Genomic DNA, 18,647 nt, shown 5'->3' on the forward strand with positions numbered 1-18,647 from the left:
GCCTTTTCCCAGCAAAGTGCTATTCCTGAGATATTGTCGTGCCTTTTGTGACGAATAACACATAAAAAAAATTCTACATACTGCTTAACACCTGTAAATTTCATCACCTCTATATATGTACTCTAAACTTACACTCATAATAATTACGGCCATACGAAGCCGCGGTGTAAGAATTCACGCATATGCATGCGTCATTAATTAAAATGCAAACACTCTTACCTTTGAGTAATGCTTTGACGTCAGTGCATCAGTTGTTTGAAATCGCATGCGTTCAATTGATTTTTATATTCATGATCCACCTAGAACTATGAAATCGAAGAAGACTACAATCACCATCTACAACATCATCACCCTCGAAGTTGTCTTCAACACCCCATATAACTTGATCTCACTATCACCACAATCTCCCTGGTCAGCAACAACATCATTATCATTATCATCATCATAACCATCAAAATTATCATCATGATCATCACAATAATCATCATCACGGAACACAATATATTACAGATAACGTCACACACGGCAATGTTTTAAAAACAATTGACACTGAGAAAGATAATAAAAAACGTGGTCAACAAATATGAATTTTATTACAAACTTAGAAATATTTTATACTAAACAATAACAGTTTCAAAATATACTTTATGTAACACATTGGAATAATTCTTGTCATCAATGATATTAACATTTAGCGTGGAAAATAGTCTGTAGTTTACAACATCACGTAGATCAATATTATAACCCATGAAAAACGTGTGAATAATTATAACCTATAAATAATACTATAGAAAGACATCGCTTATTATAACACAATTATTTTACAAGTTAGTTTAATATAATGAAAAGTATACGTTTATATACATAACATCAATAACATACAACCCCTCCAAATAATGCTATAAATAATGTTATGATCATATTATACAAAATAAGCCCTCGAAACATTCATATCTTATTAAAACTCAGGCAATGCTGATAGTTATCAAAGCCGAATTTGATGAAAATGGCATGTCTTTCATCCGAACAGTTCGATTCAACTGTGAACTCCAATCGTTTCTAGAACTACTAGAGCCTTCATTTTGAGGATACAGAACATCGAGTCAATTCCAAATAAAGATTTAAAGAGTTAATCACACATGTATACTTAAAGAAAGCGCATGACATTACATGAACACTACAGCAAAAACAGATTTAGTGACGTTTGATTGCTGAAATAAGTTACCAAAACATAAAAGATATTTCAAAATATGAAAGATTCTCCATAGATTAAATAAAAGAAATGAAACATCTATCGTATTATAACACGTCAATTATAAACAAAATATGTTATCACGGTATAAATATATATATATATATCAGGAAACACCTTCATTGGCCAGCTTTAATTCACACGAATTTCTGATTACTATGGCGGCCCTGAATAAAGCAAAGTGCACCTCAAGAACATAATGTTGCTAGACGTCTTTCTGTATTGATTTCAAATTTACCAGTACAACAAGATAGTGAAACAGTATTGACCATTAACTGTAAAAAAAAACTTTATCTAAGGAGATATTTCGTTTAGACGATTGAAACTATGAACTCGTTACAAATATGTTTCACTAGTTTCTACAGCGTAAGCGAACTTATTCCACCTGGAGATTGTCAAACGTTGCGTGAAAACGTTCATAAATGCACATCCATCCACGCCATTACGTTAACGTTTAGTTTTACGTTAATAATTTTTTTTATATCACCGTTAAGCAAACTCAACGGCTTATATGTATAAAAATAATAATAAATTTAGTACCTAATGAGTTTGAGAGATTTAATTTGATAATAATTAACCTGCGTTTAAATGTTCTTATATCAACATCCTACGTTACGGTCGGCCTGATACAAAGGTGTCTGAAATGATTTGTTATATCAGGTTAGTAGGCGTCATATAAATTATCATATAGTCACCATAATAAAATCAGAAATGATAAAATAAAAAATAAACAAACAAACTGTATGCTACCTTTTCTCTCTCTACAAACTACAGCAATTGTATCTGAGACATAACATCTATACTTTGAAAGCACATACACAATATTGTAACAGAGCTACTTTTATATCATATGCAATATTAATAAAATATTTTATTAGATTGTTACAACACAGAATAGTATAAGTTATATAAATGTAATAAATATCCCGTCACCAACAAACGATATACAATAGACATCAATCAGTAAGAAAAACCAATGCAGTTCTGGCACCCGTGTACATACAAATAAAGAATACGTTTCTTGTATGTGTTTTGTGTCCATAAGTCCCCAAAAAATGGACTTAAACACTTATATAATGTATAGTTAATTGTCATCAGGAGATTGAATAAGAGTCCAATATGTATGCTGTCACATTGTTCCTATATGTACGCGTGGTAGTTTTATGTCCTTATTATGATGCAGCAACATAATTATTATATTGTTTCATGTGGGGTAGTGTTGTTGCTATGGTCATTAGTTGAAAAAGTTGGTACTATTCAATATGGATTACATAAGTGCGTTTTAGACATTATCATAATAATTATATTTCTCTTTGCACAAATGAATCGTTTCGCTCCAGTGTTCAAATAAAATAGGATAGGTGGGACGCCAAAAACGGAAACAGAAACCAGACCTCTGACTTTAATTATACAAATATAGATTGCACTAATCGTGAACATAAATGTAGGCCAACATAGATTACACAACGCCCTGTTTTAGGACACATGTACGTATGCCCTACCTTGACCCTTGCATGAACATCACTCGTCGTATTTCATATCAATAACAACAGCATATATAAAACATGGCAATTTTACCAAACTGCACATTTAGATTATTGAAGGCATAGTTAACAAAACAATATACACTCATTTACATTGCGGCTGTAGATATCTATTAAGATTGTATTCATTTGTTTCAAAAACATTTAAATTTTAGCTCAAGGAATGTTTCACATCGGAAAGACAATACGACATAATTTATACGTTTATAAAACTCGCATTAAAGAAAACCATCTGGGTAACACAGGTTAATGCTGATGACCAGAAACACATACATAAATGAACACGTATGATTATATATACCGCTTACTTAAGTCCTGATCAAGCGCAATCGCATGGAGCTGTGGGCTTATAAAAACTCTGTCAATTGAAGTGACCGAGATGTTGTTATAATCAATACTTAATCCACTGGCACCAGATGCTTCTTTGAAAAATGTTTAATTAGCGTCCGTATATTACGAAGTGTGTATTAATGATCTTTGACAAAACGATTTCAAAAACCGAACGGCGGCAAAAACTTTTTTGCACAATAAAAATTGAACATGGGTTTGGAGTTGTGGTAGTTTATATTTTGACGATTTAAATGACTACGTTTCCTCGTCGTTAAATTTATTGATTTATGTATGGACCTTTTTCAGCAATATCGACTTTGTGCTCTTACGAACGCCTTGTATGTATTAACGGAGGAAGCAGTCTTGTATATAAGCATTTTAAAATATTTATGCACTTCATGCCCTGACAATGACACAGTGATATGTACACTGTTTACATAAGCAGTTAATACATCGTTGAACTGAAATATTAATGTAGTACATGGTATCTATCTAAAGTGTTATATAAAATCATTGTTATTCGGCCAACACTCATTGTATCTGTGTTGTATTCATTGATAATATGAACGTTTGTGGTTGCTAATCAATTGGTACACAATGACAGATACACCTTACACCTGATCGTTTTATATATTTGATACAACTGAGCCGTTGGTATATATTACATTTGAACTTTGAAACAAATTCTGAACCGCTCATAGAAGCAAAATACTTTTTTTGTTTTAATATAACCATTTTCAGGCATCGACTACCGTGTAATTTTTTGTCATGAAAACTTATCAAGAGATGTCCGAGAGAAACAATGCATGTTTAACAAACAACTGCAAATTCTAATACCCGCTCGACTTGCTAATACAGCATACTATGTTCAACATATAATTACATCAGATAGCAAACTATAGAAAGATACCTATTAGTCAGACAACAATTTGCAAGAGATACTGCGTCAGGTGAGGTATGTCTGATATTTACGAATATGTTCCGTGCACGCAAAAACTTATCTTGCCATCTGCACAAATACCAAGTGACTGCGTCGAGTTTTCTCTGGAGTAAACATTCTCTCAATATACAGTTTTTGTGAGAAGATAGCGTAGTAAATGTAGCATTTAGAATTATGTAAATAATACCATGGTGTCTAAGTGGCAAGAGCAATATATCATATTATAAACATTCACGTTTGTCGCAATGCTGTATCAGACATCGGGAAAATGCCAACGGACTAGTATACAAAGTGTTCACATCATTTATCACTCGAATTAGCAAACAATCTATAAAATATTTAGACATTTTCATGAATGTTTCTTCATTTTGCCACAGGTTAAAAAAATACAAAAGATACGAATACATCAATAAGAATTTTTAATTCATAAATTATAAGTATACGCGTGTTGCTATTAAAGTTGTTGCTGTTTTGTGTTTTCTCGATTTCATGTTTATTATAAACAAGCTGATTAATGTGTTGCTCGTAATCTTGTTGGTTAAGAACTTTCACAAAACGAATGCATTGTTTCATATAAACATCTGAAACGTTAATAAAACCAAAACAAGTTAATCGCACATTTTCAGCAAGTACTGAATGTATTGGTGTCCAAGCAAATCGTCTAGTTTAACCCAGTTATGCCTAGCGTGTAGAAAAAAGGACTTGGAAAACAGCGTAGACCCAGATGAGACGCCGCATGATGCGGCGTCTCATCTGGGTCTGTGCTTTTTGCTTAAAGAAATTGCTGTAAGAAATAATCTAAATATAGAAATAAATATACTAGACATCCCTAATTTTGGAAATAAATTGATCCAATTTAGACGGATGGGAGAGTCCACTAGGCATAAATGGGTTAATTAAAACGTGGGATACCGTTCATTGAATGCCACTCCTACGCTTTCCGTTACTAATACCTATACGATGGCAAGACGTAATAACCGAATATATCGCAGGCAATTTTATGGCTGAGACGGTTTATGCCTGGTGATCATTTTCGATTTTTCGCCTTACAGAGTCTAGCTGTGAGCAGTGAAAATTTCAAGGAACAATACCAATAGTGCCCTTAAAAGTTGGTGACATACATAATGTCTTAATTGTGATTGTGAAAGAAGTGTTCAGTCATGAATTTACATCAAATGTCAATATGAATGTTATTACAAAATATGGTTAAATATTCTATTTATTTATGGCGAGTTTTCAACAACACAAAATCCATTGAGGAAATATCTCTATTAAAATTTGGTCACTGTTTATCTTACTTGAGATACGTCAACATTCGATATTTAAACGAAAATAAATACGGACACTGATAGTAGTAAAAATATGTATAAATTTAATAGCGTTATAACCATTTAGTAGAAAAATATCTGAAAATGGCTTTGAACGAAAAAACTTTGTATGTAGAAAAAATATGTTACATAATTATAGGTTAATCTGTATATGTACACTAAAAATACATGTTATGTATATATAACAAAAAAACTTGATAAATTTAAAAAAATACAATACACATGTTACAAACAGGACGAATATTCGAACAAAACGGTCACATTAAATTCATGCCCAATTAGTATCTACCATAATCGCATAAATAAGCTATAAATGGCATTAACAGATGAACAATTTATCAAAATGTTTAGCTTTGCATGGTCAAAGAGACAATAAAAAATCAATTGTCTGATTTTGTCTTAGTGTTCGTATACAAATAGTACTAATTTAAGGTTATAATATCTCTAACTTCCTATGTCTTAAACTTATAGAGTGGGTTAATGTGGCTTTATGAAATTGAAGTATCGAACTAAATAGGAATGGTAAAACTGTCAACTTACACAAATAAATACTATATCTAACATCAGATCAAATAAAGAATACAAAATATATTTTAGGAAATGCTCAAACGCGTCAACAAAGCACTTAGCTGGCAAGAAGAAGATGATGAAATTGATTGGCTGACGAGTAGGGTCCGTTATTTAGACCAATGCTGTCGAGGAACGCCATCTGGTTGTCGGGGGAAATCGACTGCTGCGACCCAATAGTCGTTTGCTGATTGTTGTTGTCATGGAAACCCGGAGGACTGGGCATTGACTGCGGGCTCGCTAGTGGGAACAGATGGGACTGACCGGGTGATACGGGCGAGTGGCCGCTGGAGAGAGACGACATCGGCGACTGAAGCGGGGAGGGGCCGGAAAACATATCGTGCAGGGATCCCGTCACGTGCTGCGACGGGCTCGTCGGCGAAGGAAACTGGTGGTCGTGCGGGAGTTTTAAACGATTCTGCTGTTGTTGCAGCTGATGCTGTTGAAATTGCAGTTGTTGTTGAAGTTGAAAATTGAATTGTTGTTGCTTAAGCGTTTGTTGTTGTTGTTGTTGAAAGTGTTGCTGAAGTTGTTGCTGGTGTTGATTGTTCAGAAAACGTTGTTTTTGGTCTATCAGGAATTCAACCCGAGGGTCTCGTGGCGAAAGAGATCTAGAACGAGGCGGGGTGATGATGCCCGGGTACTGGGTAGTGGTGTTGTTAGTGACCACATTCTGGCGAAAGAAATTTCCAAATTCTGTAGGTGAAAGTCGGGTCGGACGCTTTGCATTAGACTTCAGCTTTGTAGAACCAAATTTTGTCTGTGCAAAGGTCGCAGTTGTGAACAAAGGTGCGCCCTGACGTTTGGGGGTAAACACGGGTTGTGGTGTGAGCTCACCTGATAATGATGACGGGAATATGGCGCCACCACAAGGCGATGTGGACTGACTTCCGCCCCAAGAACTGGACGAAACCGGTGACATAGGCGACAGTCCTCCCGGAGAAAGATTCAAATTACAAAGAGACGCGGAGAGCCTGTCGATAGGTTCGAACGACTGAGCGTCTGGATTGAAGGCCTGCGCCTCTGGATTGAACCCTTTGTTGGTCGCTTGCACTTCGCGATCTTCTGATTCGGTATTATCTTCGGCGTTTCTGTCACTGTAAAGTATCTTAACCTGTCCCTTCTCGCCTATTCTGTAAGACACCTCATTCGGGTCGATCCAGAGGGTGAGTTCATTGGGAATATACGCTTTCATCTCCTCCAAGTCTAGACCTACCTCGCACGCCGACTTTATAATCACCGGGTCCATTTCCGGTCCGCTTATGCGAACGCAACGGAAGCCGGAACCTTTCATGGGCTGGTTCGGGTACCAATGGCCCTCGAACTTTTTCTTCAGTCCCTTTTCTAACTCCGTCCCGAATAAATCCACTCTGCGACGCGGCAGTTTATTGTATAAGTACGAAATCACGAAATTCAGGGCGACGTTAACTTCCACGTGCATTTTGACTGCTTTCTTAATAAACACTGTTTAGTATCCCACAGCTGTTTGCGCTATCACACGAAGCACTCCTGTTCAACTGAAATGTCGTTCTGAGCGGGGATATTGGTCTATTGCTTCCTATATTATCTCGCCTACGTATTCCACTGCGCTATGTTGTTTTCCCTGCATCAAGCCTGCGGAACGAATCGATAGCGAGGTGTCAGATGGCTCTCCGTGATTTCCCTTCCTCTCCTACGAACGTGCGGCTATTTAAAGCATCTATGACGTTATTCCGTGTCCTCTCAATGACGAACGAGGAAAATCTTTCTGGAGAGAGAAAATGAAGAATGTAAAAATCATAGAATAATTAAATGCTCATTGTGTAGCTTAAAAAGAGAGGTAAATACTATTGCCAGCTTATTATTAATTTCAATACTATACATAAATGTAAACATATGGGCTAACATGGGGCAGCTATTTGTCCCTGTGCAAGGCTACACTTAAGCTTTCGTTTAAGTACATTTAAACCGTGTGCAACAATTATTCCAAACTAACTAAAAAACGAAATGCTGCAAACTTATTCTAAGAGTGGGTGAGTATAACACGATGTACGGTGAGACTGAGACTATGAAAAGCTGATTAAATTCCGTATACTAAATATGTTTATGTATTTAGTTTCATGCAGATTTCAACAAGAAGTTTAAATCACAAGGTGTAGTAAACTGCCCATGTTAACTCCATAATTACTCCAATAAACACTGCTATCCTCTCTGTTACACTGTTTCGCAACATGTCCTTCAATTTCATGCAGTTATAATATGTTTTGATGGTATATGACCACATGCGTGTTACACAAACAGACAGGCGTCGATGGTAATACTCTAACTTAATGTGCCATACAATTCTATAAAACGTGAGAATTTCTTGGATTCGAATTCGAAAGACGCCCAGGTATTTGACACTTTTGAATTTCTAGCTACGGATGCAATTATTACTTTGAATATATATATCTTCAGAATACGTTTGATTTTACAACTATAAAACGAGACCATAATGTACAATCTGCAGTTTCTTGCATATTAAACGAAACAAATGCACATTTTAGACGAGGCGACGCAAGTTTATAAAAATAAAATAAAACATTGGTATTGCCTGTTAAAAAGCAAATAAATCTATACAATACAACGTTCACCAGAATTGGAGAAATACTAAAGGTTACGCAGTTTACGATAAAATAGAATCAGGAACGGTCTTGGAGAAAATCCGAGCGGTATTGTTATTGCCCAGGGAGTGTAGCCCGTTAATGATATAGATTTCCTGGACCAACGACACTATCGTCAATGTCTACGATAGTTCCACTAACGCAGAGTTATAAATAATGCTATATTTATGGACTAGTTGATTAATAATATATATTCTGAGACACATAGTCAGTGACAGAAACTGATAATTGTGAATGGAAATGTCTGGTTATAAATATATGAGTCGCGTTATGGGAAAACCGGACTTAATGCATGTGCGTAAACTGTCGTTTGAGATTATCTTGTGCAGTCCGCACATGCTTATCGGCGACGACAATTTCCTCAAAGACTCCATTTTCGAATATATTTTTTTTAATTCCATAACATATATTAATATATGTACGATTCCATATATTATCATAATACGTGTATTTTTCGAATTCCAAACGGTATAAACAAAACAAGTCCGTGATTTTAGCAGTATTGTTTCCATCATCTGATATAATATAGAGCGAAAAAAGGGAATCGTATAAGATCTTTTCACGTCAGGTACTGAATACTTGTAGCTTTTTTAAAATATTAACCATATATTGGTGTTTAAACGGTCGTCAAGAGTGTAATTCAGTGAGATATAATAGCGTTGTTGTTGTTTTCTTCTTACTTGGCAGGCTAAAATCACTTTCGTTTTTCACCATGTATATATGCGCTACCTCCGCATTTTCGGGACATTCAATATAATTCAAATAGTTAAGTTTATAAATATTTATCTCCAAAGGAGTTGACACGTATAACAATGCAGTTGCAGTTCAGTTTCAAGCCTATCAATATGTCCTTTCCGCTTGAGATTGTATAAGTAACTTCATTTGTGCTTCTTTCATGTTTGCCAATAGCCTGTCAACACTTCAAGCGTTTTCAGTTATAAGTTTTAAATCATTGTACATAAGAATTCGTTTTTGACTTATATATTGTATTATTTACCGTAAACGTTTAAGCACTAAGTCAAATGCGTTCGTTAAAACGTCAACGACGTGCTTGAGATCTAAATCGACACCAGATGTCTCTGATGGACAGCTGTTCTCCTCGTCTTACCACAGTAAAGCTTTACACTCCTTATGAAAAGAGCATTAACATGGCGACAGCAGGCACAACAAATTAAAAGCCCTTTTTACGTCTTCATATCATACAATAAATGCAGAGCTTGCAAATATACAAGGATTAAGATAAGACTTGAAACATTAATAATACCCTATTATGCATGCGGCAGTTTTAGGATTCAAAAATCTCTTATTGAGAAATAAATTGCACCTAAGCATTCAAAGGCAGTAAACAGGTACATGTATAAAATGAAATCCATTTTTGTACATAGTTGACATTTTCAGTAATTCATCTTGTTGAGAGTACGTCAGCATGTGCATTACTTTCGGTTTAAAGTAATTCATCTAATGTATCGTACGTCAGCATGTGCATTTCTTTCGGGCATGTATGCTTGTTAAACACAAAGCAATTTATTGTAGCTAAATTGTAGTTTAATGTCTCTTGAACAATATAACTTGCTCAGCAAAATCGAGTCGGCACATTATTAAAAGCAAACTGCATACAATTAGAATCGAAACGCCATATATACTGCCACAAACGATAATTTGTATTTGATAAAACTCGACATCAATTGAGTCGCGCCGAACTGGTTATATGTTCAGCTGAGATGTTTATTGGCTTTTATACTGAATTTATGGTTTGAAATGCGATCACTTTAATAACAAGCTTTGTTAAAAATATCCAATACGCATGTTACAAATGTACGAATCACTTTAAAAAGGTATTGAAAAAATAAAGGTATTGACGTCAATTGACAAGCATCTGGTCGATTGTCCAATACAAACAGGAAATATGAACTTATTTTTCACATAATCGGGCTTCATGTGACAAATATATTTTATTTTCATGATAAATACAATGTATTCCAGGTGTACACTATTATATTATATACAAAAATAAACTATACAATCAAAAATTGCCTATAGTAATGTAATTTTAAAGCTTCAATGCCTAAAATAAATACGCCATTATTGTTGTATCATATTGTACCATAAAACCACTGTTTTAACTGTTTGTTTTAATTTATATGCAGTCTAAAAAGCAGACGAGCAATCAAATCCTTACGAAAATAAGTCGATACGAATTTAAGTCTACTTTTGCATTTTACTATTAGATAATATGTTACTATCTACTTCAATAATAATATTTCAAAACGTTGTCTCTTCAAATAATCAGTAAACAACACTGTTTTAACACACGCAAAACTCAAATAAAAACTAAATTTTTAAAAAATACACTCATTGAAATATAGAGCAAAGTTACCTTGACAATTAGAGAAAATAATTCTTGTGTGAGCAACGTTCTATTACAACCACAGCTGCTACGTTAAGTGTTATATAAGAAACCCACAGTTGTATGAAAGTATAGCCATATTTCGCGTCCTTCTAAATTAATTAACAAGAACAAGATGCGAGAATTGATTCGATAAAGTATGTCCGACTGTAGACATGTATAGGCGGTATACATACGACATATTACGTGTACCAAACATACATATTGACAGCCACTAAAGTCATCTACTGGCTAACAACACAATTTTAGATATATGGTGTTAATTTAAATAAATCCATAATGAGGTACAATTAACCCCGGGCCATAGTGAAAACAAGTGGCCGGTCAATGCATGGTCGACTATTGAAAAACTTGCAGTATAGTTCTGTGCGTATATTGATTTTGGTTTACCTTTTAAACCCGCGTGAAGCAAGAATGGGTCGTATGTTATATGCGGCCAGTGTAGCTCCATACTAGCCTGTGCAGCCGCGTAGCCTTGTCAAAATCTACACTGTCCGCTAATGAGACCATACAATATTTCGTGACTGTAAACAGATCCTGGCCAGTCTAGGCTAATGCACAGTCTGGTTTCTGGAGCTACGCTCTTTTAAGTATGTGGTATAAGACCAATTTTCGCATGACGCGGCTCATTAAATTGTAATGCTTCGGGACATGAGTTATTCAAAATCAACACAAAATTCATTAAACAAACATAAATTGTATAATATTATATATTACATCATATTAAGTTTAAACGAGTTTCCCAGTTTGATAATTTACGCACGTGAATAATATCTTTACGATAGCCATTGCATTTTTATCATATTTTAGTGTATTTTATGATCAAAAATTGAATCACATGTACTGTTAAAAGTTAACAAGAGCGTGTACGCTCTTGTAAGAGCGATATTCAGCATACCTATAAAAAAAAGTCCGTCCCCTTATGTGTGCGTTGACTTTTCAAATTCGATTACCAAAGTGTACGGTGAAGTATTGTATATCTCTTGCACAATTTATTTAACCCATTTATGCCTAATGGACTCTCCCATCCTTCTAAATTGGATCAATTTATTTCCAAAATTAGGGATATCTAGTATATTTATTTCTTTATTTAGAATATTTCTTACAGAAATTCCTTTAAGCAAACAGCGTAGACCCTGATGAGACGCCGCATCATGCATTTTTCTAGACGCTAGGCATAAATGGGTTAAACACTAGCAGATGGAAACAAGAGATTCTCAAATGATCATGCCTCTGTATTTTAATTTTTGTCTGTATTTATCACTTTATAAAATCAGACTACATATAATGAAGTGATGTAATCGAACCATTTTGAATCTATAATAAAAATCTCAAATAATCCGTTTGCTTTTTAACATTAAATACAAGCCAGTTACAAGAATATTGGGGAAGATTACGACGTGAACAAACAAGGAGCAAATATCATGTTTACACCACAGGACTGTTAATCTTCATGTATCAGGGTGTACGATGTCACAAAACACATGCAAATGGTAGACAAATTGAGATGCAAAGACATGTGCCGTAATTAGCTGTGAGGGAGGCTGATACCAACGGCACGAACATGCGCTACGTGGTATTCTCCGCAAGTCCAAACACGGGCTTACATATGTTTAAGTGTAAACCAGAACTAATTATATAGAGGATATTTGTTGGATTCGGTGGATTATCGATTTTAATTCACGAGTGATCATAGAAAATAATATTTTCACGAGTGGCGCAGCCACGAGTGAAAATATATATTTTCTATGATCACGAGTGAATTAAAATCGATAATCCATCGAATCCAACAAATTTTCTTTTTATTTTATGCTTTATTTCACAGTTTATATACATTGTTAAAGAGTTTAACTAAAGAATTACGTTGGGAAAATGACGTCATTTCGTCCAAAAAATGACGTCATTTAACATAAACAGTGAAAATTATCGATAATTTTCACTGATAATTTTCATTGTTTGAAACAGTGAAATTATCAGTTTTAATTCACTGATATTTCTCTATAAACCACCGGAAAGCATAAAATAAATGACTTTATTTTTATAACAATTTTCGTCTAAATCGCACGTATTCAAAAAAAAGAAAAAAGACAATTGCAACAACCGTTGTCATCAGTCAGTATATTCAAATGGAAGTGAAAGATCAATGTAACAACCTTTATTACCAGACAGTATACAGTACTCAAGTGGAAATAAACGATCAACGTAACACCCGTTTTCATCTGACGGCGTGGAACTGAAAGACAAATGTAACACCCGTTTTCACCTGACGGCGTGGAACTGAAAGACAAATGTAACACCCGTTTTCAGCTAACGGCGTGGAACTGAAAGACAAATGTAACACCCGTTTTCAGCTAACGGCGTGGAACTGAAAGACAAATGTAACACCCGTTTTCACCTGACGTAGTGGAACTGAAAGACAAATGTAAAACTGGTTTTCACCTGACGATGTGGAATTGAAAGACAAATGTAACACCCGTTTTCACAGAACAGTATACTCAAGGCAAAATGAGAGACCAATGTAACCACCGTTATCACAAGAAGGACTAACTAACCTGTTAAAGGAAGACCTATGTAATCACCGTAATCACCAGAAAGTATAATCAACTATTAATAGAAGACCAATATAACAACCGTTTTCAACAGACAGTAATGGTAACAGCGTTTTTACCAAACTGTATGCTTAAACGCAAATCAATCAACATTATATATAGCAACCGTTTTCACCAGACATTATACTCAAATTGCGATCAATGTTTCCACCAGAATGCTGCAATAAATATACAATATCAGAGTAATAACCTTTTTTCAAAAAAAGGCTTAAATCTAAATTAAAGATTATTGTACAAACCGTGTTCACCAGACGAAATGCTCAAATTGAAATGAAAGATCATTTAAAGGGACTTTTTCACAGAGTTTGACATGTATTGAAGTTTGTCATTAAATACTTTTTATTGATAAATGTTAACATTGGTTCTAAAAGGCTCAAGTGAAAAACAATAACAAAATTAAAGAAGAAAAAATGTCAACCTCAACTGGGCTCGAATCACTGACCCCTGGATGAAAAAACTAACGCTTAGACCACTCGGCCATCCGTACTCATACAATGAGTAATGTATTTTATACTTTATATAAGCAATCCTCGTAGTGTCACAAAATACAACGACAACAACAAAACTCTCCAAATTATTCAATCGTCTCGCGTTGCAACCCTTTATAATTTTCAGATTTTTAAATCGTTAAAAGATACATATACTGAGTATTTGAGTGCATGGTTAATGTTCAGTATTACTGTTTCCTCACAAATATCATAACTACAACGAACATTTGCGAATCTAAAACTTTTTTTGGCAATTTACCAAAACGTGAAAAGGTCCCTTTAACAACGGATTTTACATCAAACACTATATGCTACAAACGTTATGTTTAAAGACATGGGCGTCAATTAATTTAAGTTACCATACAAATGCTTTATTGAGTACAAAACAAATAAAATAACATAAACATCAATAATATAACTTCAATCTAACATGAAAAGTAGATTTTTTTAAGCGACAATGAATTAACTTATCAATCTTCTGCAAGCATGCACATGTTACTTTAAAAAAACACTAAAACCTTAAAATATAAAATGCAGTTGACTGGAGTTTCTCAATCTTGCGATGTATGTTTTCTATGTGTGGTCCCTTACTGGCAACACCAACATGCTGTTGGACAGAATCAGACAAACATTTGTACGAGTCATACAACTTGAGTAAAACAATATTCAATACTGTCCCAAAGTTACACAATAAAGCATGTTTTCAAATTCAGCACAACAAGCAAACACAAATATATAAAGACGATATAGACCAGAACGCTGTTTTACTTCCATAAAATGCGGGGCTGTATTCAGGCTAACTTATACAGGACTTCATTTCAAGACCGGAATTGCGGATCGATATGTATCAATCTTTGGTCTTGATTAAACAGAATTATTTAAGAACAGACAGATCAAGCACCGCCAGTTTACTTCGGCGTAAATTAATGAAACTCTCGGGGAAATTCAAACAACAGACAATCAGCATGTTACCTAATATCAAAAATGTATACCCTCATTATCCAGGTTACGGTACGGGATCAATAGCCTGTAAATACACGCTATATATCAGACTTTTAATTGGCAAACATATTATTATTGTCCCAAAGTAAATGCCGAATATATGCAAAGTAACGGCATAATCATGGATTAATATGAACGTATTGTGTGAAGAGAACCCCAGCCAAGCCATCAATCGCAAACACTAAATCTCTGAGACCTCTTTACCTTTTGATTCTATGTTCACCTCTAATTTGAACCGAAACAAGGGGTTATATATTTATTCTGTGTGAAAATCGGGGGTCATTTATAATTTATCGGTCGGCCTCGGAAAACACAATAAGAATTATATAGTTGACGAACTTGTAGCATGGTTTGTATAGTCTGATAAGATGTGTTCTGGTGGGCACGGATGAGTCGAACTTCCTTCTTACGAATCTCTATCTATATCGACCGGAGTACCACAGTTTAAGAGCGGTGACCTATTCGTGACACCAAGAAAGAGCTATGGCCGAACTTGGCGGAAACGTTCATGGTATCTAATAGTTCGAGAGTTTGTCAAGTTCATTGTCACAAATTGAAGGCCTTTTATAACAAGGTCAAATATGTATTGGCTAAAGTTTGAATGCATGGACACATTAAGTTGAAATAAAAGCGCGTTGATTATAAATATTGGTTTGCCAGTGCATTTGCTTTTTTACAAATGTAATTATCATTCTTCACTCACGCCGTTTACTTTATAGTTGATCTATGGAATTCTGTCTTCCTTATTGATAGTGTCGAATAACTAATTGCTTATGATATTTATTATATAAACATTTAAGGCAAAATTCTCTTAGCATTATACTTCTCATTCATGTAGTTATGCGATACATGATAATTATGATTACATGTATTCATGTCAGTCATTATGATTGTGTCTTCATATGCATAAAAGCTGGGTTTCCACTGCCGATCTGATCAACTCGATCAAGCCCGACCAAGCGGTCGGGTACTGGTCTGGTTCGGTCGGCATGAGTGGTCGGGGCGGTCGGGTAAGTCGGCATTGGTCGGGCTTCCTTCCCGATATTTTTTGACATGTCAAAAAATATCGAGTAGCGGTCGAGTAGGAGATGGATCGAGAAGCGCTCGGGAAGTGGTCGTGTATTAGTCGAGTAGAAGATCGAGTTGATCGTGAAGCAATCGTGTGGCGATCGGATTGACATCTTTTACACGATCTGTACCCGATCCGCTCGACCTCTACCCGAGTAATTTTAGATCGCAACACGATCCAATGGACCTCTATTCGATTTGATGTACAGATTTACTAGACTGCTACCCGACGGCTACTCGACCGTACACGATCACTTCCCGATTGCTATTCGACCATACACGAGCTCTGTACCCGATCCGCTCGACCTCTACCCGAGTTATTTTAGATCGCTTTGTACGACTGTAGTACGACCATCACGATCTGGTCGTGTGAAGATCTGGTGGCGATCGAGCTGAGGTCCACTTGGTCGAGCTGAGATCGTATAGGGCTCGCGTATAGGTCGAGATGATCGAGCGGAAATCGGAAAGATGGTTGAGTTGACGTCGTGAATGAGTCGTGTGGGGGTCGTGTGTTATCGACAAGAGGTCGAGAAGAAGACGTGTATACCCTTTTTAGTCGAGCTTGGTCGGGTTTGGTCGGGAAATTTCGGTGATCGGGATGATCGAGTTGATCGGATCGGCAGCGGGAACCCACCTTAACACGCATGATAAACAGTCTAAGCAAACAATACACGTATATATTGTGTTATACTATCAATACATTGCAATATGTATTTAGCTTTCGAAGGGTCGGTAAAATTTATATAAAAAAATGCATATTTTAAGAAATGTGCTTAAGTGTGCTTGAATTTATGGTAATTATCGTAAATAACTAGCAAATGCCTGAGGCAGAAATAAAAAGCAATAACTCGGAAGTGAAAACTCAACAGTGAGCAATTTTCATATACCTTAAGGAAATTAGCATTTTAATTACTGTTTAAAATTCTTGCTTTGTAACATGACACTACTATATTTCATGATCTGTATTCGCAACGTAAATTTTCTCGACGGAAATATAACGTCATGTCAATAAAAGTACATGTTAAGATTCCTTCGAACTGGGAGTTGTGGAACAAGCTAATTTATAAAGGTATAGTTTAAATTGTGTTCCGTCTAATTCAAGTAAAAAAAATGTACGGGCGTAATGTATTTGTATTTAATTTACAGGTCATTATATTTATGCGTTTGACATCATCCTTTGTGTCATTATGGCGAAGTCTAGTTCGGAGTTTCGACGTCTAACAATTTATATGTTATACAACAATTCGAACCCCGTTTTCAAGCATCAATTTCTCATGGCCTTTAAAACACGTGAAAAGGTATCAGTGGCTGGGAAAGCTCGCGAACGCGAGATCTTATAAACGGACACCGTGTCGTTTGCGGCAGACGAACATTACTGGCAAAAAGATGATCCTGTCAGACGACATTAAATACTGGCTGGAACAGTAAAAAATTACAACTTGTGGAGATGCATACGATGACCCTAGATACATTTGCAATTTGCAATTAATGCATTAAATATCATGTCACTGTAACGAATGCTTGTATATTTCAGCTATTGTAAGGTATTGTTGGGCAATTTTGAAAGTCGCCACTGTCCCATATACGACCGCTTACACGTATGTCAAAAACTTGAACAAGAATCAAACACTTTGGGCCGCACATTAATTGAAACGTTCATTTGTATGTAACGGCCGCAAAACAGCTATCCTGATCAATTATTGCAATGTCAACGACTCACATTACAACCTTAAGCGTCAACACAAATCCAATTGTAGCCTTTAACTTCGCATTGTGAAAAAATGAATTCCTTGTCCATAAACAGTGATATATATAAAATCGTACCGCTCTTATTGCTATTATAATGTGGTGGTGGTTGTGCTGATGGTAGTGGTGGTGGTGGTGGTGGTGGTGTTGGTTCTGGTGCTGGTGGTGGTGCTGATGGTGGTGCTGATGGTGGTGCTGATGGTGGTGCTGGTGGTGGTGGTGCTGATGCTGGTGGTGTTGGTGGTGGTGCTGGTGCTGGTGGTGGTACTGATTCTGATGCTGCTGGTGCTGGTGGTGCTGGTGGTGGTGCTGGTGCTGGTGGTGCTGGTGGTGGTGCTGGTGGTGGTGCTGGTGGTGCTGATGCCGGTGGTGGTGGTGCTGGTGGTGGTGCTGATGCTGATGCTAGTGGTGCTGGTTGTGGTGCTGGTGGTGTTCTGGTGGTAGTGGTGGTGTTGGCGTTGGTGGTGCTGGTGAAGGTGGTGGTGCTGGTTCTTGTGCTGGTGGGGCTGCTGGTGTTGTTGGTGGTGGTGGTACTGGTGCTGGTGGTACTGCTGCTGGTGGTGCTGGTGGTGGTGATGATGCTGGTGCTATTGGTGGTGGTAGTGGTGGTGCTGGTTGTGGTTCTGGTGCTCGTGCTGGTGGTCCTGATGCTGGTGGTGGTGGTCCTATTGCTGGTTTTGATTCTGTTGCTGATGGTGCTGGTACTGATGCTGGTGCTGATGCT

At 36.2% G+C, this 18,647-nt stretch overlaps 1 protein-coding gene across 1 annotated transcript in view; it reads right to left on the reverse strand.

Annotated features, from left to right (window-relative positions):
* Positions 1-574: 574 nt before the first annotated feature.
* LOC127868650 (protein Tob1-like) overlaps positions 575-18,647 on the reverse strand; it is a 19,472-nt gene continuing 1,399 nt past the window's right edge. The window contains exon 2 of the mRNA XM_052410583.1: positions 575-7,708. Coding sequence (XP_052266543.1) covers positions 6,020-7,402 — 1,383 coding nt within the window. The 5' untranslated portion in view covers positions 7,403-7,708 and the 3' untranslated portion in view covers positions 575-6,019. The remainder of the gene's footprint in view (positions 7,709-18,647) is intronic.

This window comes from Dreissena polymorpha, chromosome 2 (assembly GCF_020536995.1).
Source record: "Dreissena polymorpha isolate Duluth1 chromosome 2, UMN_Dpol_1.0, whole genome shotgun sequence".
In the NCBI taxonomy this organism is placed as follows: domain Eukaryota; kingdom Metazoa; phylum Mollusca; class Bivalvia; order Myida; family Dreissenidae; genus Dreissena; species Dreissena polymorpha.